The 23,527-nt window shown below is 36.7% G+C and overlaps 1 protein-coding gene across 1 annotated transcript in view; it reads right to left on the reverse strand.

Moving 5' to 3' along the window:
- Nucleotides 1-23,527, reverse strand: part of ASXL3 (ASXL transcriptional regulator 3) — a 160,574-nt gene that overhangs the window by 107,495 nt on the left and 29,552 nt on the right. Inside the window, exon 2 of the mRNA XM_081150242.1 lies at nt 21,942-22,028. Coding sequence (XP_081006368.1) covers nt 21,942-22,028 — 87 coding nt within the window. The remainder of the gene's footprint in view (nt 1-21,941; nt 22,029-23,527) is intronic.

The raw sequence follows: 23,527 nt of genomic DNA on the forward strand, positions 1-23,527 counted from the left end.
AAAATTCTATCAACTTGTTTCACGTGAGCGGTTTTCAATTTGGCTGTGTATTAGAACTTTTAGGGAAATTCTTATAAATGCAAGTTTGAGGCAACTCCAAACTTATTAAATAAAAGTCTTTGGGTGGGGCACTAACGTCAGCATTTTCTCATATCTTTCCAAATGATTCTAATATACAGCAAAGTTTGAGAACCACTGATATCACCAGTGAACATTTAAGTTTTGTCCCTTGTTTATAAGTGAAATAGCACTGATATGAATATCAAAGTGCATAGAATCATTTTTTTCTTATATTCAGGAATAAGAATGGCTTGCAGAAGTCGTATTATTAATTTAGGAGATATAAGTTATGTAATGACCTTTTACAAATAATGCTGATTGGCTTTTCAAATGAGGTGTTTTGGTTTACATTCCCACCAGTAGTACATAAGCAAGAAGCACCATTTAGTGTCAAGGTGAAGTACATGGGCTTATTAATTTATTAGGTAAACTAAAAAACAATCAATCTCCAAAGGTTACCTTGCATTTCTACGATTATTAGTAAGATCAATATTGTTCATTCCTTAGTTTTATGGGTTGGAGCTCCTCTGTTCCTGTCCTTTGACCACAATGCTCAAAGCTTATTATTTTTTTCTTATTGTTTTAATAATCTATTTATATAATACCTCTAGAATATTAACTAAAAGCATTTTTTCCAATGTCACTTAATGTTCTGTTCACAGGCAGACACATAAAATTTTATGTAGTCAATTACTTCCATCTTTCCCTTGTAGTTTATTTTACAGCTTCTAACTCTGAAAAGTCATTTCCCTGTCAAAGGTGGATTGAAATGTCAGATTTGAATTTTTCTACTTTTTTTCCCAGTGGTATGACTTTTCGTATGTAAATTTTCAATCATGTCTGTATCTTCTTTAATATAAGCATAACTAACACATTGCATGATCGACAAACAAGTCATTTTTAATGGCTTTCTCTGGTTCCCAAAGAAGAGCAGAGCCGCCTTGCCCGTTACTTCATTTCAGATTCATCCTTCTGCCCTTCTCTGCAAAAGATGCCGGTACTACTCATCGGAAACTCCTTGATCAGCAGAATGTCAAAAGAAGCCAGCTCAGAGTTTTGCTGGCTATGGGAAAATTTTTACCTTTAAATGTTTGATAAAGGAAATGTCTAAAATTAACCTCACCAACTAAAACTGTTAAGATTGGCATTCATACCACAGGACAAATGTCAATTTAATTTAGCTTCTCTCCTCTTGCTTTGTTCAGTGGTAGTCATCTCCTTTGATTAGAAGTGTTACCATATAAAGATATTTAATGAACATGCCTTTCCACCATAAAACAGAAGTTTTGTGAAATTCAAATATCTTAGTTACTTGGGATGGCATGAAATACATCCACAAAGTTCAGATAGAATTATAAAGTAAAAACAAACTTTACAAAGGTGTAATTTCTAGGTAGGATCTCTATGGAAACAATATACTTTGAGAAAGGGAAAATAAATACAAAGACCAGTGAATTTAAGAACCCTTCCCTTCCACAAACTTAGTATAGACACTTAAATATACATACACCTAAGAATCTGGCAGTCGGCTTAAAGAAATTTAATACACCTAGTTCTTGTTTTCATTTCACCCTCAGGGACACAGGATTCATGAGAGACATGAGTTGGGAGCAGCAATTGCAGAAACACTGATGTTTGCTACAAGCCGTATTAATACTCTTCGATATAGAATAAAACAGTAAAATAAAGGTAATGATGTCTAGGATCAATGCAAATGTAAAAAGAGAATAAATAATATGGTTTCAGGCTAATGGTTTTGGAAAACTATAAAATTATATACACATACACATTAATAAATTCCAAAAGCAATGCCATTAATATGTTATATATGTATTACCTTTGTTTTACAGAAATAAACATCTTCCTTAGGAAAAAATGCGCATTTTGATGACCCATGGGGATAAAATGTATCTTTAGACAAAACAAGATTTCCTGTACATTATTTTATAGTAATACCAATGTTCCAACCAGGCACACAGAAACCTTTCAGACAATAACTCCAATAACAAAATGGGAGAACTATAGGTAAATGTAATCAGGGTAGAAAGAAAAAGAATTTGTGAGCCAAGGTAATAAGTTAAGAAAATTTTTTTAAAAGCTGGAGCCCTATTTAATCAACTAACTAAATGGTAACTGATTAAACAGTTGCTAAAATTATAGAGATCTATGTTTATGTAACAATAAGAGAACTGTTTTCCTCCCTCCCTTCATTTCTTAATGTTTCAAAAAGCAAAACGTGGAATATCATGGCTTCTGGCCATTTGGCAAATGCCTTATTTAAGTAAGAACAATTCCAACCCACTCATTTGACCTGAATTAATATCTTGAGGTTTTAAATAGCCACTTAAAGCTTTCAGGAAATAGTTCCTCGATGCACCTGCCACCTAATTCCATGAAATCAATATTTCACTTAAGTTAAGTCAGGAAATCTGAGGTGATGAATTAAATTATGACTGTTGCTTCATGAGCTGCTAGTAGATAAAACCTAGCGGTGAAGTTGAAAATCATCAAAACCTAGGGTGAAGTTAAATAGCTTTACTTCTTTTGGGAGGGGTGCTTATTAGCATAATTAGGGGTGTTAATCAGAGGTATTAATTAGCATATTGTCTCTAGATAACAATAACAACTTTAATATGTGATATTAGTACCTTTCTATTGCTGCATGTCAGTTTATAAGCAATGAAACAATATTCTCTCTGGCTATGCCCAAAATGAATCTGTTGTGATTGTAGGAAAGAGCTGCCCATCAGTATGAAAAGGAAAACTGATAATACCGATCCAAACTTCATCCAAAGATAAGATAAAACAAGTATTTAATGAAATCCAGATATGTGACTATTTAAGCAGAACACAAAAATTCACCACATTTTCAGTCACAAGCACCATGTTATAAATGAAGGGCAGTGGTAAGCTGAGGTTCCACAGAGAAAAGTTTTACAGGCATAGACATATTTTTTAAAAGTTTTCATAAACAGTAAACCCCTGGTATTGGTCTTTAAATGCTGTATCCCCCAATATTACTAACCAGTTGATTAACTTCCATACACTGATCCTTATAGTTTCCTAGGATTCAAATGTGGGGTATCATTACTTTATTTTCAAAACAGAGAATGAACAAAGAGATATAATCTGAAATTCTAAACCTGTTCAACCTCTTAAATGATAAATCTTTGGTCATCCTAAAATTGTTCCTTTTGTCACTTGGCTTATTAGACTTAGTTTTAAGAAAACTCGGGAAATTTTCAAAACAAACATATGCTAGTACAGTATATTCCTGTAGCTCTCATTTCCTCCTTGGTTTGTTCATGCCTTTAATAGGCATTCTTTTTCTTCCTTTTTTCCCTTTGGGACACCCCACTTTGAGTCTAACATTTTCCTGTGGCCTAACATTTGACTATGATGGAAAGACTGAGCTTTGGAATCAGCCAGACCCTGGCTCAAATATCAGATCTTCTACTTATAACTGTGTGATATTAACAAGATACCTAGCTTCTCTCAGCATCAATTTCCTCATCTGTCAAATGAAGAAACAGCACCCACTTCTTAATGTTACTGTGTGGATTAAATTTGCTTAAAAAATAGAAACGGCTTGGCTCAGAGCCTGACACTGATCAGTTACTGCATAAATGTTAGTTTCCTGCCCTTTTGCCAAAATGACATTCAACAGACAGTTCTAATGATATTTACAGTCACATAATCTATGTTTCTTTGTTTCAGTTATTTACCTATATTCTAGCCCTAGACCTAATAAACGTCCTTCATGTTCAACACTCATCAAGCTTTTTATTACCCTAAAGGAAAAATAACTAGAATAATATTACGTAAGTAAATAACAGCCAAGAGGCATCAAATTTCTAAAGAACATGTTCAAAACTGAAGAAACTCTAGCACATTCTCTGTAAAAATTTAAAATGCCTGAGCAGTTTAAGGAGGAGAGGCAGTAAAACTCCTTAATAGTACAACCCAATTTGATTCTTAGTAAAACAGGGTTAGAATAATGAAGTACTCTCTGTGAAGATAAAGCAAAACATTCTCTGGGAAAAATCACTCATCACCCTCAAGAATATTTATTAATGCAGTCAGGCTACTTTGCTTAAAGGAGCCCCAAGCAGAAGGGTAAACAAGCAGACACTACTTTAGCAAGAAAGCTTACGGAGATGCTGTCCATGTTCACAGGGAAGAAGGCTTGGATAGACACTAGAGAGGAAAACAAAACATTTCTATCTAATATTGTAACAGGATTTTCATGTGTAGATAAATTTGTAGTCAAAATATGGCCACAGTTTACACAAACTGTAATTCACACAGAGAAATTAGCAACCACACCACAACCTCCCAAATTTTCCCTTTCCGACAAGTCACACTTTCTCAGTGTTGGTTCTAGTCTGCCCTGTCACGCTGACGAAACAGAAAGAAATAACGTATGTGAGCGACATCGATCTGGGAATCACCCCTGTGACCTTCCACACAGTCATTCAGAGCACACTGCCTGGCCTTCAGGTGTCCAGTTGTCTTCTCAGACCCACTAAACACGGACAGGGGAATGAGTGACAACGATGGGGTTCCATACAGGGAGACCCTCGGTGTCCATGTGCACCCAAGGTCACTAGCTGGTACCTACCCGGAGGAATGAATGGAACCACTCCAACGCAATCCCAGCCACTCCTGCTAGTTCAAGCATTCGGTTCAGCATCACCTCATGACCAACACGAAAGCAGCTGAGGCTCTAATATAATCATCATGGAAAGTTGTCCCAAATCCTTCATTCGAGGAAGATCCTTCATACACACCAACGCTGTCTCCAAGCCATGCCGGGGTCTGAAACCAGACTGGAAAATATTATATATGTGTATATATAGTAAAACTCCCACAAACCACTCTTCTACTGTCATATTTATTTACAGCTGCTTAACCCATCCTATATATGTATATATATATTGCCTTCTCAAGGTGAAAATATGAACATTCAAGAAAAGATCCTTTCCATAGTAGAAGGTAAACTGAAAGCATATGAAGACCTGGAGCTGCCTGGTAAGGTAGTTGAGGCGGTCCCAAATGGAACATACTTTGTCCTGAAGGGAAGAGAGAAAACACAACATTGGTTTCCAAGGCTAATCTTCTACACTTGGTATACAGGATCAAACTATTCCAATATTATTTAAAACAAAAAAGAAAAACCTTGGCTTTATGGGAAGGCAATGCCAGATTAACCCTTGAAGCTCTGCTGGGTTACCAAACGTGCCTTTTTCCTCCGAGTCCCACTGTGCGACGCCACTTTCATATTCCTGACAACCATCACCGGGACTGCATTAGACTGATCAGACTCTCTACTGATCATGGAGCTCTAGACTGACAGCACTTGCTAATCACGCAGACAGGGCCAGGACCCTCTGAATGAATAACTTCAAATGGTAGGAATAATAATAATAAAAAAGATCAATGGAGCCCCAAGAACTATTGTACATTGAAGAGCAAGAGCAAATGAACTTAAAATATATCAATTTTCCTTCTCACTTCTTCATGAATAGGCTTTTTAGAAACAAAGTGAGAGACATTATATAGAGTTTTCAAAGTTTAACCAGAGAAGTCACTATTTTTATCTTCTTGGGACCTTTATTACAAGATTAAAGACTGTACATTTCCTTTTTGCTTTCCCCTTTCTCCCAAACTAATGTAATACTATAAAAACTAAAACTTTCAACCCCAGCACAAAATTTTTACTAAGTTTCTATATTTCCAGAATGTGTCTAAAATAAAATTAAATGGGTTACATCACTGCAGTATTATTTTCTATGTACTTATCCTAAATTTTTATTTGCATCAAGTAAATGGCTATCTATAAGACTGCTTGTCATCTATAATTCCACTTAAAATTAACATAATTCTGTCTTCTAGTCTCCATTTCACTTGCTCTGCTGGCCAGACTCATCCGATTCTTGTCAGTTATATTCAGTCTGTACTAAAATGAAAAAGCCTGGTAATGTCCATCTGGTGAACTGCCTCTTCTATGCACTCAGTATATACTTTGGTTCCCAAGTCAATTATTCCAGTGATGTCAAATATCCAAAAGCCTTTTAGACAGGTTTGGACCTGAGATTTATACTAAATATAATACTTGCTATATTTTTCTGGACATTCTCCACTTACTTCATTGCATCTCATACAATGTGATACATCTCTCATAAGGAAAATGCAAAGAAAGAATGGATTACCTAGGCAAAGGACTCAGAAAATATTACACTTAAAGGAATAGATCACTTGGCTGCTTAGCTCAAACTTACAGTCCACTTGGTGCTTAGTAATATACAATATGTTTCCTTCTTAACTTTTTAAGTCCTCGTGTTTGACCTATTGACCCTCTATTGCATAACCTAAGGGTCTGACCAAGTACAGTAATATGAGTCTCTCAAACCATCCCTAATGCACACGTCAGCTAAAGGTGTCTGTGCTCAATCAAATACACATTTGCTGAGTGTCTGCTATGATCTAGGAACTATACAGCATATATAAACATGAGCATGATATGTCACTAACTTTTTTGGAATTCAGAGTTTAGTTAAGAGAGAGACATAGAAACCAAAAGAACTATAATAAAGATACATTAAAAACGTCCCTTGGAACATGAAAGAAGGAATCAGATTTATACCTGGGAATTGTGGGGAAAGTTTCCTAGGGGAGATGACAATCTGCATCTTAAATGATAAAGAGGTATTAAGGAGGGCAGTGATGGTAATAATGACAGACACTAAGACATTAGCATATATGTAATTTATAAGAATCTTAGAAATCAGATCACTACTCAAAAGTAAAATTTATTCTACCCTATATTTAGTTCAATAGACAGCAAAACTACTTCAGTATAATGGAAAACTCCTATACTGTGAACACTCAATAAAATATTACACAAGTCAAAAATGTGAGAACCTTAATGACGGAAACACACAAATAATGACATAAAGTTTCCAAGTAATTAACTTTTACCTACCTATTTAAATGTAGCCCTCCTCAGAGACAGCAAAATGGTTTTGCTCACTAGTCTATTCTCCAAAATTTCGTTGTGTATGTGAAGCTTCATAATCAAATTTGAAACAAAATTTGGATGATAGTATAAATACACAGGACTCTGAGACACACTGTTTCCCCCCAAAACATACCAATTAGGTAATTAACAGGAGGTATTGTCAGAATACCACAAGTTAGGTTAATACAAGTCTGGAGGATGGAAAGCAGAGGAAATACATCAATAGTGGGCATTCAAAAGGCTAAAGTGGCCTGAGTATGAGCGCCTGCTAGACTAACACGCCTTCTAAGCTACAATGAAAGTCCCCCCAAAGTGTCTCATTTATTCACTGGTATATTGTAAATCAGGAAAATACCTCATACTAGGATCCCAACATTAGTCATTGGCAGATACATTAGAAACTCGGGCTCTGATTCATCAGGTAACCATGGTTTTAAATCTTATCACTGAATCTGAGCCAAGGACACAAACTAACTAGAATCCCTTTTCAAATTTCTCAGGAAATTTTAGATAAAAATTAATTGTTAAATAATATTATATGCTTATATATTATATTATTATATATTATAATAATATATGCTTCTTATTGAAATGTGAACCTTTTGGCACTCATGGGCGAAAATACTACTACTAAGAAATATCTTAGAATACAGATTTGACTCGACAACCCATTTATTTTAATTTCCCCAAATTCCTAATAATACAGCAAATAGTGAAATCTCATAAATCAAATATCTTAAAGTTGACAGCACATTTTCCAAATTATTTTCTCTTCATGATAGCCTTATGATGCAGATAAATAGTTATAATTTTCCTCCATCTTACTGGAAAGGAAAGATGAAAAAAAGACTGAGTGACTTATCCAGGATAACACATTACGTTAGAAACAGAGTAGAAGTAAAATTCAAATTTCTATTCACTCAATCAGAAAATATTGTGAATCTGTTATATGAAGGGCACCATGGGGAAGAGAAGTGCCAATGCAACAGAAACTCTACCATTAAGGAAACTACAGTCCTATTATAACAAGAGAAAAACTGAGAGAGTTTGCTAGATACTGCAATAAAGGAACACATGGACTGTGTTATAATGAAATAGCAGGCATACAATGTTGAGTTAATGCTGGAGTTAAAGAACTCTCCACTGAGGAGGTGTTATATGGCGTTTGAATTGGGCTTTGGAGGTATGGAGTGGGAGACAGGAAATGGTGAAGGTCATTATGGGCTGAGCAGAGTGAGAAAGACTTAAGAAATATATGGAATATTTGCATAAAATTAAGTATACCGGTATTTTTTTCAAATGTCAGACATGATAATATATATTTAACCTAACTCGAGCCCAAACATGAGATTTAATTTAAAAATATATCCAGCAGAGGCTGGAAGTTGTTCCCCATTAAACTACGTTTCCCCACAGTCAAGACTCCCACATGTTAGCTGGGAGGGCGGCTCCTGCCACAGGCTATATCCTACAGCTCTCCTTTCAGTTAAGCGCAGCTACGCATCCGGCCAGTGAGGCAGGGGGAAGGCTGATGCACTCAGCTTCCAGATCGCATCAAAGCGACTGCAGAGGCCCCTTCCTCCAGCTGCTTCTCGAGACATGGGTTTGCTGGCAGGCCATATTAGACCACGGAATGAGAAAAAACTCCTGAGGGCAGCAGAGAAGCAAGCCCGAAGGACCCTGGCCCCCTGGATATCTTGATACAGCCAAGTTATTTCATCATTCCTTGGACTCTCTACCTTGAGACCACATTAGGAGAAATGACCTTTCATTCGATTTAACCACTTATTTTGGGACTCCATGCTACCCATGCAAACATGTATGCTAATTTATATAAATATTGCCTTATGCTATAAGGTAAATAAAAATTAAAAGTAATTTATCGGTTCTCAGTTCTCAAAACCTGAGAAAATAATCTGAAAATATTTAAATTAATTGCAAAGCATTTAATATAATCTGCAATATACAACTGTAATAGACTTTCAAATTTATTTTTAAATTTTAATCTATATAACCAACCCAGGTAGCAGAAAGATCAGAGATCAATATTATTATAAGTGAAGAGTAAGACAATGTATCATGAATTCATTACAAAAAGCCTTTGAGAGCTCCATATTTTATTGGGTTTAACCTCATTTAATCCATAAAATTATCATTACATCTGTTCCATACTGCATTGATATAGTCAAGGTCCATTTATAAAGAAAAGCTAAGTGAGTTATTAATGCCAGGAAAAAGAATCAATAAATGAAAACTAGGTTTTCGCTGTACGTTCACACTAGCTGACAATGTTTTCGTTTACCCACTGGACATCTCAGGCAACTCAACGTTAATGTGATTACAGTTAAATACTTAATTGTCATCCATCTTATCTTTTATAGAGAACAGAGGAAAATTTAATATGTCAGCATAACTATATTATCACAATGTGAGTAAAGAAACAGAATGGGCTGCGAGAGTCCAAACGGAAAATTCTGAGACGAGAACGAGGGGTGCTGAACAGCCCGTGGGCATCAACTGTCTGCGGGCCAATCTACAGCCCTGGCTTCACGTATCACCGCGTATTGCAGGCCTTCCAAAGAATAAATGGAATAAGCATATTTAATAAAATGATCTACGGCACTGCGCCTTATAGAGCTCACTGGCTTTCTACATCCGCCCACAGAGGCAGGAACATAAGGCGCCACAGCCGCTTCCCCTATTCTCATTGTTCTCCTTTGGCCAAGGTCTTGACGGCAACAAGAAGCCAATGAGTAGATCAAGAAGAGTAGATCAAGAGTAGATCACCATCCGAAGTATACATTACAGTACAATCTCTCTTGTACCCCTAATTCCTGCCAACAGTGTTACAAATATGTACTATTGAAAGCAAATAAAATCAGGTAATAGACAGTGACTAGATCAATGGAAACCCATCACTTCAGGAAAATCAATTGGAAGACGTGTCCCTTCTAATAGTACCTTAGAGTAGAAGATTTATCTTTTCTTTATATGGTCTGGCCTTTATTTACTACTGGGCTTTTGTACATTCTTCTCTAATTCTGAAATGATCAGTCTCTTCTAAGTTTAAAGTCAAATATTTACTAGTTCTATTATGGTGGACAACTCATCTTCTCTAAGCCTTATTTATTGATATGTAAAATAAAAATTTAAGACTATATGATCAGCAACGTCCTTACCAGAAAAAACATGTTATAGTTCTGACTTAAACTTCATTCACCTCTTAGATTTCATCCTTATGTAGCACAGGCTGTTCTGAATGTCTTCTGTTTTTAGAGAGGCTTGCTTTCAAATAAATTCTCAAAAGCATGGCTTAAAATTGGGACAGTAATGACACCAGCAAATGGCTCCTTGTATAAACCATTCCTGACTTTACCAAAGGGTGTGATTCCTCAGCCATGAGGAATTATTTAACCCACTACTCTCTTATCACAAGAAACACTTCTAATTCATGACCAGGTGGTTGAAAACTGGGTAAGGGAAAGACGGATTTAAAATTTAGATAATGATCTGCTCCTACTCAAAATTCTGCAGACACTACTTCACAATTTCTCATCACTGTCTTATGAGAAAAGGTAAGAATATTACTGTATCTAACATACGTACTAATTTATAAAACTTTGAGAATTAAAAGTTATAAGTGGCTGACTCAAAAGAATGGTGTCCTAAAAAAGTAAATTAAGTAAATACTAAAATTTAAAAATCAAGTTAACATTTCCAATATGAAGGATGGATAAAAGAAGTGAGCGGTCAAATCTACCCTAAGTAATTCCAAATAGCACTTTCTGTGTTCCTCATTCAGCACTTCCCTTGTTGGGGTGGAAGTACAGGGGGATTCCCAAGTGATCTTTGCTAATCTTAAAACTTAACAATGTAAAATTTGAGCCATTTTGAAACTATCCCACTAACAACTTGTTCCACTAAATCCTCATGAATGTCATTTTTTTATATATAGCAATCATCAGGTTTCCTTTCATAAACACAAATTACGCAACAAATTGACTGATAATCATTGTACAAATTGCTGTATTCCATGCAGACATGCTACAGAAGAACTAAGCCGTGGGTTCAGACTAGCCCCGGTGGCCAAGGGAGAATGTGATCGGCCTGGAAATTTCACACCTGTCTTCTGCAAAAATAAAAAACAAAGAGCGGTGTTTTCATACCTCCTGGTGGAAATACAATAAGTGGATGAGATGAGGAAGGATGGATAAGTGGTGATGATACAGTTTACCATAACAGTAAAATGTATCTGAGTATGCTCTGCTTAAAAAATTTCCTTAAAAATGCAGTAATGCTGCTTCTGGAATTATACTCACTTATTCAAGCAGGCCTCCTTCCCTTTCCCCAGATGCATCTCTTAAACGAAGAGCAATGTTACTAACTTAGCCTCCCCTCCCCCTGCCTAAGCATGATTTAGTCGGTCCCATCTACTTTCACTTAGTTGTTTCACAAGTGTAGTGACTGCCACCCTCTACAATTGCCTTTTGGACTATCTACATTTTGTTAGCAACACACTTTGACTAGTCATAGTTAGCGAGTTCCCCAGAAACAATTTCCAATCTATAAATTCAATATCGATAAAATGGTAAGAGTCCTATGCAGTCCTTGGTTCTTCCATTACACAAGGTATGTGTCCCACCCTCCTAGCATTACCTTCTAAAACAAACGGTGAGATGTTGCATTTCAGGCCTTGCTGCTGCCCAAGGGTCACTCACAGTCCTACTCCCCATGATGGAGAAGCATAGCAGAGTTCACCTGAGGCTGTGTCCTCCAAACCTAAGGGGACTATGGAAAGATTTTCACCCTCCAACCCTATTTACAATTCGGCTATAAACGGAGTCTCAATACACCTATATCTACAGGCTTGTCTTGAATATCAGTAATACATAAGACACTCAACAGTTAGCCAGACAAACTGCTAAAGAGGCTGGAGAGGGTTTATTTAATAGGATTATATAACCAACCCTTTGCTCCATCAAAATTTTCCTAGGCTCGCACTACAGGTATTTAAAAAGGTCAAGTGCAACTGGTTCTGAATCAGACATCAAATCCTAAACTTGTCACTTGCTAGCTGGATAAATTGCCTCAGTTTCCCTATCTGTAAAATGGGAAATATAGTACCATCAATCCACTTCAAAGATTCTTAAAAGATAATTCATGGAAAGCCCTTAACATTGGGCCTAATATAAGTTTGTGATTTTTTAAAAATGTAAGGCATTCTTTTAATCATCAGCCTGTACTCATTAATTTGGTTGACATACTACATAAAGCATGGTATCAACTAAGCATTATGCCAAACAAATTAATCAAGACAAGGATGTGTTTTCCTTACCTTAATGAGCTTATATTTATGAGAGAAAGACACTGCTTCTTGGCATGTTGGAAAATAATACATTTTATTAAGAATTCAAGAGAGAATTTAGAAACTAAACTTAAAAACTAAAAAACAAACAAAAAAACATTATTCACTGGGCTGAAAACATGCTTCACAGAGAGCAGTTAAAAGACCTAATGAAATGACACATAGAAGAATGGTCTGTCACCATGCTGTTAAACCATCAAAAGCAGGGACCACATTTTATTAATTCAGCAACTTCTACAGTCTCAAGAACAAAGCATGTGTGTAATAAATGTTCATGGAATGAATACATGCCTTAAAGCTTCCACAAACCGCCCCCAGGATCTTACCCAGTATATAAGGTATTTAGTTCATTAAATTCATGTTATAATATCTATATCTCCACAACTTTGTTTTCATTTCTCTGATTTCCTTTAACTTTACTACCAAGCACCTGGCAAAGCTCAGTACCTCCACACCTGAGTACTTGAGCCTGGGCAGAAGATAAAAGCCAACAGATAGAAGAGAAAGCAGAACCAAAACAGAAGCCATGCACAGCACTCAGAATAGGCCTTAACTTAAAAAATAAATGTTAATAGAAATCACCTAAATTTCAGTCGGATTCCCAGTCAATAACTATCAATTTGATTTTGTATAGGCATCTCAGGGGTGTGGGATAAACAGTCCTTAATTGTCCTGAAAGAACTAAAACTTATTCTTAGGATTTATGCACTGTAGCTTTTAAAAAAACTGCCTTAACAAAATGTCATAATTTTCATTCCTCTAAAAACAAATCAACTATAAAAAGAAGTCCCCATGTCAGCATATCAACTGTTTTGCATTTGAATTATGTTGTCAAGTTCAAAACAACGAAGCAAAACTAAAGTCATTTAGGCATGTGGCAATTAAGAGCACAAGCAATGAAATGAAGAGATAAAGAGAAAAACACCACTAACAAAATAATTAAATAAAACCACCCCAGTTAAATGCCTATTCCTCCACAAAGATTTTCACCTGCATAGGATCCTTACAAAGGCTCACATACAATGTAATTTTATATCCATTTCTGCTTCTATTTCTGCAATGAAATATTTATAGAGAGCTCAGGATTTCTGGAGTAAATTATACCTAGATCTTGATAAAGCTGAAATCACCTAAATTACCTTTTTGTTCAATTACTTGGAAGAATGGAGAAAGAAAGCTTGACAAAATAAAAAGGCGCACTAAAAAATGGCTATTTCGTAGCTATAATTGCATACCTTAGTGAACATTGATGCCTTGAGGGTTATATGCACTCACCACAGCTATTTTTACCAAAGGCCTCAAATAAAATCCAAATCAATTCATGTTATGTGACTATACACATTATAATAGAACACAAAACAACCCAAATACTCTATCGGTTTATGTTAGGAATAACATATGAAAACACACACTAGAAGTATATAAAAATGGAGGCACAGTACAGTATTAAGCATACTGTTATGAGAATAATACCTTCCAAGCTGAATCAGATACTCAAAGTTCTATAAATATTCTTATGGTATGCCATCGATTCTGGAAATGTAAAGTTCCAAATTCTGAGTCACTGTTACGAACTGAATTTTTGTATTCTCCTCCCTGACAAAAATTCCTATGTTGAAGCCTTAGCCCCTAGTGTAGCTATACTTGGAGATGGGGCCTTGATCTGATAGGAGTAGCCTGCTTCTAAGAAGAGACATCAGAGAGTTCACTCTCTCTCTGCCCACACACATCAAAGAAAGGCCATGTGAGGACAGAGCCAGAAGGTGGCCATCTGCAAGCCAGGAAGAGAGGCCTCACCCGAAATCTACCCTGCTGGGCCTCTTGATATGGGACTTCTAACCTCCAGATTTCGAGAAAATAAATTTCTATTATTTAAGGTATCCTATTTACGGTGTTTTGTTATGGCAGCCTGAGCAGACTAAACCAATCACGCAACTTCAATCTGGGAACCAGGAAAAGTCCTGTTCCAAATTTTTACATTAGTGCGAGGCATTTTATCTGAAAAGGGCCTCCTCCCCATTCAGCAATCCATCTTACAGCCTCTTATGGACCAATGTGATAACTACCAGAAGTGTATGTGAGTGTGTGTGAATACACCCCCCCACACACACGGCACAGTTCATGAATGCTTCATGGGGCTCTACTTCTACTTTCCAAATCATGAAAAGATAACGGGGGAAATTTCACTGTGAAAGCAAATAGTCAGCTGTAGCTGCAATACCGGATGCTTGAACATAAAGGCTTTTAGGTGGCCCAAATCCAGACTGATTAGGTATATGCTAAGGAGTTCAAAATTGACCTCACAGGGTAAGGTTTCATGTAATTATTTTTTATCTCAGGAACTGCTTCCACAGTAATTATTTCAATCACATTGTCAGTATAAAAAAATAACTAAGTAAAAATAAAGTTTATTTATGACAAATTACTTAGTTATTTTAAACAATTAGTGATATCCATGTATACACTATGAATTCTTACATACAAATTTTGTACCAGTTAATTTAAAAACTAATTATGTAGAAAAAAGCATATAATGCCAACCAACGACATATTAAGTGACATATTTTGGGAGGAACCAAATGTATATAAAAATGACCAGACTGGAAATTCAAAATATCTCACCTAATTGTAAAGTATAATGTATGCTTTCATTCTTCATATCATTCTTCATATCATAAGCCCTACTTTATCAGAATATCATGCATTTATTCAGATACCATCTAACTAGGGAAAAAGTATTATACTGGTTTTATCTAATTATCACCAAACATAGAACTGACAGTATCTTTTGATTCATAGTTTAATAGTTGCAATATATTCTCTGGAATGTTGTCTGCTATCAGTTAAGAAATGCTACTATAAGTGGTAGTTTTTGAGAAAAAATGGATTTAAAAGGGGGGAGACCATGTTTAAAGAGATCAGATAAAAAGATAATGTGTTAACCTAGTTAAGAAATTATGTGTTTGACCCATTTTGTGTATGGTGACAAGTAGCAGTCAGTATCACTCCCCAAAAATTGAAAACATTTATTCATAAAGATATATACCCTTATGTTCACTGCAGCATTATTCATGGTGGCGAAGGCATGGAAACAACCAGTGTCCTTTGATAGATAATTAGATAAAGAAGATATGATACATATACACAATAGAATATTACTCAGCCATAAGAAAAAATGAAATATCGACATTGCAACAACATGGATAGATCTTGAGAATATCATGCTAAGCAAAACGAGTCAGACAGCAAAAAATCAAAAACCATCTATTTCACTCATATGTGGGATATAAAACCAAAAACAACAAATGAACAAACAAAAATGCACAGACACAGGCAATGGTATGGTGGTTACCAGAGGGAAAGGGGGGCGGAGGGAGGTAGTGAAGGAAGTTAAATACAGTGGTACCTCGGTGTTTTAATGTAATCCATTCTGGAAGACCGTTAGAGTTCTGAAATGTTCGAAAACCGAGGTACCGCTGTAGATGGTGATGGAAGGTCAGGCGACTTGACTTTGGATTGTGAACATTCAATGCAATATTCAGATGATGTCTTATAAAACTGTACACCTGAAACCTACATAATCGTATTAACCAATGTCACGCCAACAAAATTAATTAAGAAAAAGAAATTATAGGAGGAAAGCATGAATGGCAAATGGGAATACAAAGAAAGAAAGATGTCTTTAGGAACTAGAACTAACACTAGCCAAGAACCACATGGCCACAGTGGCAGGGGAGAAGAGGTGTAGGAATTACTTTGATTTAGATTTCTAATCTGAGTAATGGCGACAAATAAAATTTATGTCAACCAAGAGACAGGTTATTCTAAAAGTCTGTTTTCACACTCATGTACACACCTATACAGGCACATCAGTGCATGCGGACTGCCCTATGTCTCTGTTAATAACACCACTGTGGCATTCATCCCTCTCCAAGTAGCTGACTGTGCACACCATTTACACAAGGACAGGATTAAATGTCAGCAAATGACAGGGATGACACTGTGAGTTAACAACGTGATTCTAAAATGCCCCAACGTAAACAAACTTGACCATCACTCAGTACAAAAGGATGGATGCCAACATGGAGTCTGGAGATAAGAATTGATTTTGCAGTAGAAATTATTTGTGTTTCTTTCTTATCTCTAGACAAAACATTTCAGCGGCGAGAAAGAATCATCTCCTATAGCACTAATTACAAACGTAAATCTCGCCGAGAGAAATGCCAAGAAATTTTATTGTTTGTCACTAGATGTAGTAATAGAATTTTCTGACATTTTATTCCCCTAGAAAAATGCAACATCTTTAATAAACCACTGCCCGGTGGAGATCCTAATTTTAGCATATCATAACAGAAATTACAAAACAGAAAACATGCAAAGCCTTAAGATGAGTAGCTAAAAACAAATTTATTCTCAGAATTATCAGTGGGAATAGAATGTCTTCATTGATACCAGAATAATTACAAAATCTCAGATTGTCAATTGCATGTTTCACATTGTAAAACTGAAAATATGTCCATACTCTGAGTCCAACAGAGATTGTTTATAAATCTTTTCAAATGTCCCTACTGTGATATGTAATTATAGGCTCTTGCTCTATAAAGGGTTGATAAAATCTAACACACATTTTTTATTAAGGCAACTATAATGTTGTAAAAATATAGCTCATAAATATTGCGCTACCCCAATCCAAGTGTGGTTTTTTATTGCTTTGTGTGAGCTTTTTTGCCTTTATTTTATGAATGCCTCACCTCTATTTGAGAACTATTTACTTATTAGCAAATAACATGAAAACCATATCACAGTTCATGCTACATTAATGACAGGTGTCTTGTAATGATGATGCCCAACACATAAGAAATTATGCCTCACTATTGAATGGCTGTTCTGCTCTTGCTAGTAAGTGCTACAAGCCTCACTCCTTGACCTCCCGACCCAGATGTGCCACTATAACTGAGCTCACATCTCTTTGGAAGCATCACTTTAACAATCTTATGAGCAGAGAAAAATATATTCTCAGGCATCAAAAATCCCTCCGTCCTCTTTGTAAAGGAATTATCACTTCTGAATTAGCAAACCCAAAACAGAAAAGCAGAAGACCACTCCAAAAGTCTGCCAAACCAACATGGTAACTGGAGTTACTCCTCTTTTTCTAAAGATAATTTTAATTACTACAGACAAGACCATATTCTACAGTGGCACACAAACTGCATAAGGAAGTAGGAATGTTTAGCCAAGAGTCTGAGCAGGCATATTAGATACCCATCCACAAAAGCTACAGACTGGAATATGCACATTTTTAACCCCTCTATACAAGCAACATTGGTACTTGACAGAGTATAAGATTCTGATCATCTGAAAAGCATTCATACTGCAATGTTTTATCAATTGTTGGCAACTCATAAACACAATATAACAGAAGCCTGAAAATAACCACTCAGAATCAGTAAGAGCAAGTGTATAGATGGACCAGAATAAAACTGTATTAACAAAATATTCTATGCTATTATATAGAAGGAAATTAAAACTTGCCAAAATATATTTTCATCAAAAAACCAATTCTAAAAAATCAGTCCTATTAATTTTTTTCAATAAAAATCATTTGTCCTTCTGACAGCTTATTATATTCATCTACCTTTTAAAACCACATGGAAAGTCCTTATTTCAGTCTGGCTTTTCCAATAGTATTTAATCATACACTACACATTTCATCAATAACATGAAGATACACAGAACATGATATAGAAGAGATGTACTCTTTTTATCATATCTACATGAAAAGTATGTAATTTAAAGTGTCACTGGAGAAGAAAAAGGATGGCATAAGCTGTCACGAATTTCATCTCAGTCAAATAAATTAGCAATATCACGTGCGCTGAACACATTCAAATATTCACATCAGCTTTGCCAAAATTGCTGGTGTACTTTTTTATTATATGTTACAAGTTTAAACCAGCAGCACTTACAGTGTTTGAAAACAAGCATCAGTATAATAACCTTACTTGCTCATAGATGATCTGCTGGAGATTATCAGCATGCGTCTATTTAATGGGATTCCCACGAAACTGTTAGATTCCTTTTGATTAAAACAAACTACTGAAAAGGGTGAGAAATGCAAGCAGCTTCTAACTCTAAATGCAAGCCGAAGGCATCACTAGGCACCAGCAATTAACATCCTGAGACAGAAGATTATTTACTCAACAAATAATTATTGAGTATCTCTTGAGAGCCAGGAGTGGTGGGTACCTACCCTTAAAGAGCTCACAGACCCATGGGCAGACAGACGACAAAACTGCAGTGCAGAGAGGTAACTGCTCCAGGAGCTCCACCTGGTGCACTGAGGGAGATGCTCCAGGAGCTCCACCTGGTGCAGTGAGCTAAATGCTATAGGAGCTCTACCTGGTGCAGTGAGGCAGATGCTCCAGGAGCTCCACCTAGTGCAGTGAGCTAAATGCTATAGGAGCTCTACCTGGTGCAGTGAGCTAAATGCTATAGGAGCTCTACCTGGTGCAGTGAGCTAAATGCTATAGGAGCTCTACCTGGTGCAGAGAGGCAGATGCTACAGGAGCTCTACCTGGGACGGTGAGGTAGAGATACAGGAGCTCCACCTGGCACACAAATCAAAGACCCCAGGATATCTAAAACAAATGGCATTACTTTAAAGCCAGATTTGGAATGATGGTGAATTCCAAACCCAATCTTCTCTTTTCTAGGATGCTAGGTACAGAGGTGGACTACTTGGGGGAGAACTGCTTACATGACCTCTCAGCCACAGAGGAGACAACCAGAGGGTTATGGTCACATTATGAACTTTCAGTCACTCCCCTGCATTTTTCCAGGCATATCACAACCCTGCATTTCTTGAAAAACACATAATTAATAAATACCTAGAAAGTAAACAGCTGTGTCTGACCTTATGATGATGAAGTAAATGTAACTCTACTTAAGAAAAATAGATCATTACACTTCCTTTACTCTAAATATTTCGAAAACATTTAAGAACATGGAAGGTAGCAAATCGTACATTAAGTAGGCAAAATAAATGTTAGAATCTGCTAAAACATGCATACCATGTAGAAAAGCCCCAAAACTCACTCAAGATCTATGTAGTTTTATTTAGAGATGATTCTAAGAGGCAAACTAGAACTAGAAAACAAGGGAAGGAGAGTGGTCAAGGTCAACCAGTCATAAGTAACAGTCCCCACTGACAGGAGGGAGGGGATTTAAACAGACTGAGAAATGAGAACATAAAATGCATAATCTGAGGCCCTTCCATGTAAAACTGATTTACAGAATAGAACTTAAGTAGAACTGCCATCTCTTTCTTCCCCAGCTCAGCTTGTGAAGCCTTGGCAGGTGCTTTCAATATCACTGCCCTGATTTATCAGTATCTGCAACAACAAATTTTCTTTTCTTTACAGAAGGTCACAATATTGGGGGTGGGGCAGAAGTATAGGAGGTGATATTTTCAATTTCATTGTTCTTTACTCCTTAAAAAAGCTGTTTTGTTTTTTGTTTTCACTATAAATATATATGCTTAAGACTCTTTAATATAAAATTCTAGGAAACCAGCATTTTGAAAAATATGAAATAATGCTGTTATAATGATAAATGTAATTAGAATGCTGTTCAGAGCCATGGTACAAGAATTTTATACCTCAATATACATAACAACTCATAGCAGCATAGTCACTCCGGTGCAGAAAAATAACATGATGAACAAAGTTCAAAGGTCTGCTTACAGGACATGCTGTTTATGTCCACGTCGGCAGGTTCCTCTGGCACAGAGCCCACATTCGACAGGAGTCAAAATCCTTAGAGTTTTTTTACCCCCTCTTTTCTTTTGGCTGTAGCACAAACATTTTCAGTGCTTTCTAAATGGCATAAATATTTTCAAGGTTTCTGACAGGCAGCAAGGAGAAAATGAATTTCCAGGTGTCCCCAGTTTCTTGTCTGACCCCTCGTGCCGACACCTCGCGCAGAAGACCAGGGCCTCCTCTAACAGAGCTGCAGGCCGGCGGCAGCCCCCCCACCTCTGCCTCTGATTTGTGGGGGAACAATTACTGCAAACAGTGCGGTTACGTGTTCTCAGGCTCTGTCTTCAGAGCAGGCAGAAAAAGCCTCTAGGAAAGACGGAAATCGGAGCCTCGGTGTCCTGCACCGCACCACATTGTGACGCTCATGGAGCGCACTTCCAACAGATGCATTTTAAACACCTACAGGCTGGTGTTGCCCACACTTTACAGTTACAGGAGTTGTAGGTGATACCGATGTTTTAGGAAAAGTTGGCCTTGGGAGGATATTTATTCCTCTCAGCAGTTCTATCTCAGTATCAGTCAAAACATTCAAAAGGTAGCTCAGCAGGTTTAATTTTCGCCAAGTTACAACCACTGTATGCTCAGTGGCTTGCAGATAGACAGCCTTAATACAAAAAAAAATGCACTCTACGGAACACAGATTATTACATACACATGTATGGCAAGTCTATGGTTACTTTTACCCTCTAACAAACTTCTTTTTTCTCCTTGAGTAATATCATCTCTATGGTCCTAAACTGCTAGTTAAAGCCAAAACTGTAAAATTAATGAATACATAAAAATAAAGAATCATCATAGGTAAACCAAAATGTGGTATATCCATACAATGGAACATTATTTGGCAACAAAAAGGAATGGAGTACGTCATGCCACAACATGGATGGACTTTAAAAAAAAGTGCTAAGTGAAAGAAACCTACCACAAAAGGCTACATATTGTATAATTCCATATACATGAAGTACACAGAATAGGCAAACCCATAGACATAAAAAATAGATTAGTGGTTACCAAGGGCTGGGGGAGAAGGGAATGGTGAATAACGGCTGGTGGGTATCAGGGTTTCATTTTAGGGCGATGAATATGTCCTAAAATTAGAAAGTTGTGATAATTGCACAAATTTGTAAATATACTAAAAACCACTGACTTGTACAGTTAAAATGGTGAATTTTATGCTATATAAATCATACCTCAATTCTATTTTTAAATAAATCTAACTAATGATGCTCTGAGTATAGGAGTTCTAAATATAAGAGGACTAAAGTTTCAACCACATTCATTGGCACTTTGAATTTTATGAGAGTGGACTCATCTTTATATCCTGGGATCTATCTATCAAGCCTGAAAAGTGTTTCTCTTTCACTATTCACTTTCAGAAACATAATCCCCTCTTACAAGAAAGAGAAAGAGGAGTGATTCCAATAGGGGGATAATTCACACAGTGCTGCATTTTATTAACAAAGTATGCTCGATATTAACTCATCCAGTGCAATTTATTAAGTCAACAGGCAGTTCCAAGGAAATATTTGGTCACCCAAATATTTGGCAGTCACAGAAATATTTGCAGGTAGTTACTTAATTCACAATCAATTAAAGTATCAAAATGTAGATACATCTATTTCTTTGCCATTACTAGTGGCCATTATTAATCAATAAAAACAGGAAATGTAAATATAAATACTGACCTTGTTTCTTTTAACCCTTCTTTCTGAATGACTTCCAATATCTGCTTTGCTGTCATTGGTGAGTTGGGGTGTTTTTCTAGTGCCTGAAAAATAAAAATAAACATGATTCATAGATTATTGCATGGAAGCATATAAAATGAAAACATGTATGAATCATGCAGTGTTTCCTTAAAATTTTAAAGGGAAAGGGGCTGTTATGTCAAGATAAGGTCCCATCACACAACTCAAGTGTCCAAAATGAGAACGTAATTTTTTTCCTGGACTTTTATGGCAATTTCTGCAACAAATAGGGGCCATTCTCAAAAAAAAAAAAAAAAAAAAAAAAAAATACAAGGGCATAACACCAAAAAAAAAGTGAATCTTTAAAAAAACCAAGTTAATAAATGTATATAATTTCATTTATTAAAAATTGCTAGTATTTTAGGGTTAAAGACAACGTTTCAGGCTAAAATTTTTCCTAGATTTCCAGGGCCTTGGAAGCATGAAGCCTGAACACCACCAACAGTAGAGAACAAAGTGCTGGTCAGAAATAACCTCACTGGATTCACATTTTGATCAACTTCTTTTATATTAAAAGAAAATGAGAGGGGAAAAAAAGTCCTTCATGACCCAAATGGAAAGAATCATACAGAAACCCAAGTACCTCATTACAATGTGTTTTCCAGTTCAGCTCAGTTTCCTTTCTTTGCCTTTTCCAATTACTTTTAGGAAAACCCCTGCCTCTTCCCATTCAGCCCGTCTCAGCTTTATAAACTGAGTCCCATTTTTTCTCTCCCTCTCTGTCCTACTTATTTTTGAGTAGAAGGGGGTTCCTTTAAACAAAGTGTGGGGAATACATGGGACGCAGTTATTTCCACAGGCATTAGACCATCCTCCCTGAAAATCAAGTTCTTTGGTTTAGCCAGGGACCTCACTACATGTATTGAAAGCAGGAGACAGCAGGGACCACTGCTCACCAGCGTGGATTACAGGGGCCACCTCTAGGTACAAGAAACGGGTCTGCACACATCTTCACAATGACGTCTTCCAAGGGTAGACACCACCTAATTAAAGGTCCTGTACAGAAGCTTCTGCACAAGTCATGGCCCCAAGCAACTTAAAGATTCTAGAGTTCTCATTTGTGAGGACTTACTAGAAGGATCGTAATTATTAATAACAGGGCCACTCTGAAAATTAAAAATTGAAAAGGCTTCCAAATCTGCTCAGAATAGCTCTGTGACCTCTCCTACGATCAATGGCCAAATTTCCACTAAGTCGTTTCGGGTCCTCCAGTGAGTTGCGTACAGGCAGACCCGCCTCACCATTGGGGCCGCTTTCCTGGTCTCCCCTTTGCACTTCCCCAGAAATTTCCCCAGTTTTCCCAGTCTGGATCAGTCCCTTAGTCGTAGCTGGTTCAGTTCTTTAATCAATATAGAAACATGAACTCCACTAGAAAGAAGGTATGGCAGCAAGTAAGTCATCAGGAAAGAAGAAATACATGTCCTGACGAAGGAGGACACTGAGAGCTGAACTGAAAACTGGGAAAGGGGGGGAAAGAAACGTAGGCATAGCTGGGTCGGGAAGAGGGCTAATGTATTAAAAC

The sequence above is a fragment of the Miniopterus schreibersii genome (genome assembly GCF_964146895.1).
Source record: "Miniopterus schreibersii genome assembly, chromosome: 10".
Classification (NCBI taxonomy): domain Eukaryota; kingdom Metazoa; phylum Chordata; class Mammalia; order Chiroptera; family Miniopteridae; genus Miniopterus; species Miniopterus schreibersii.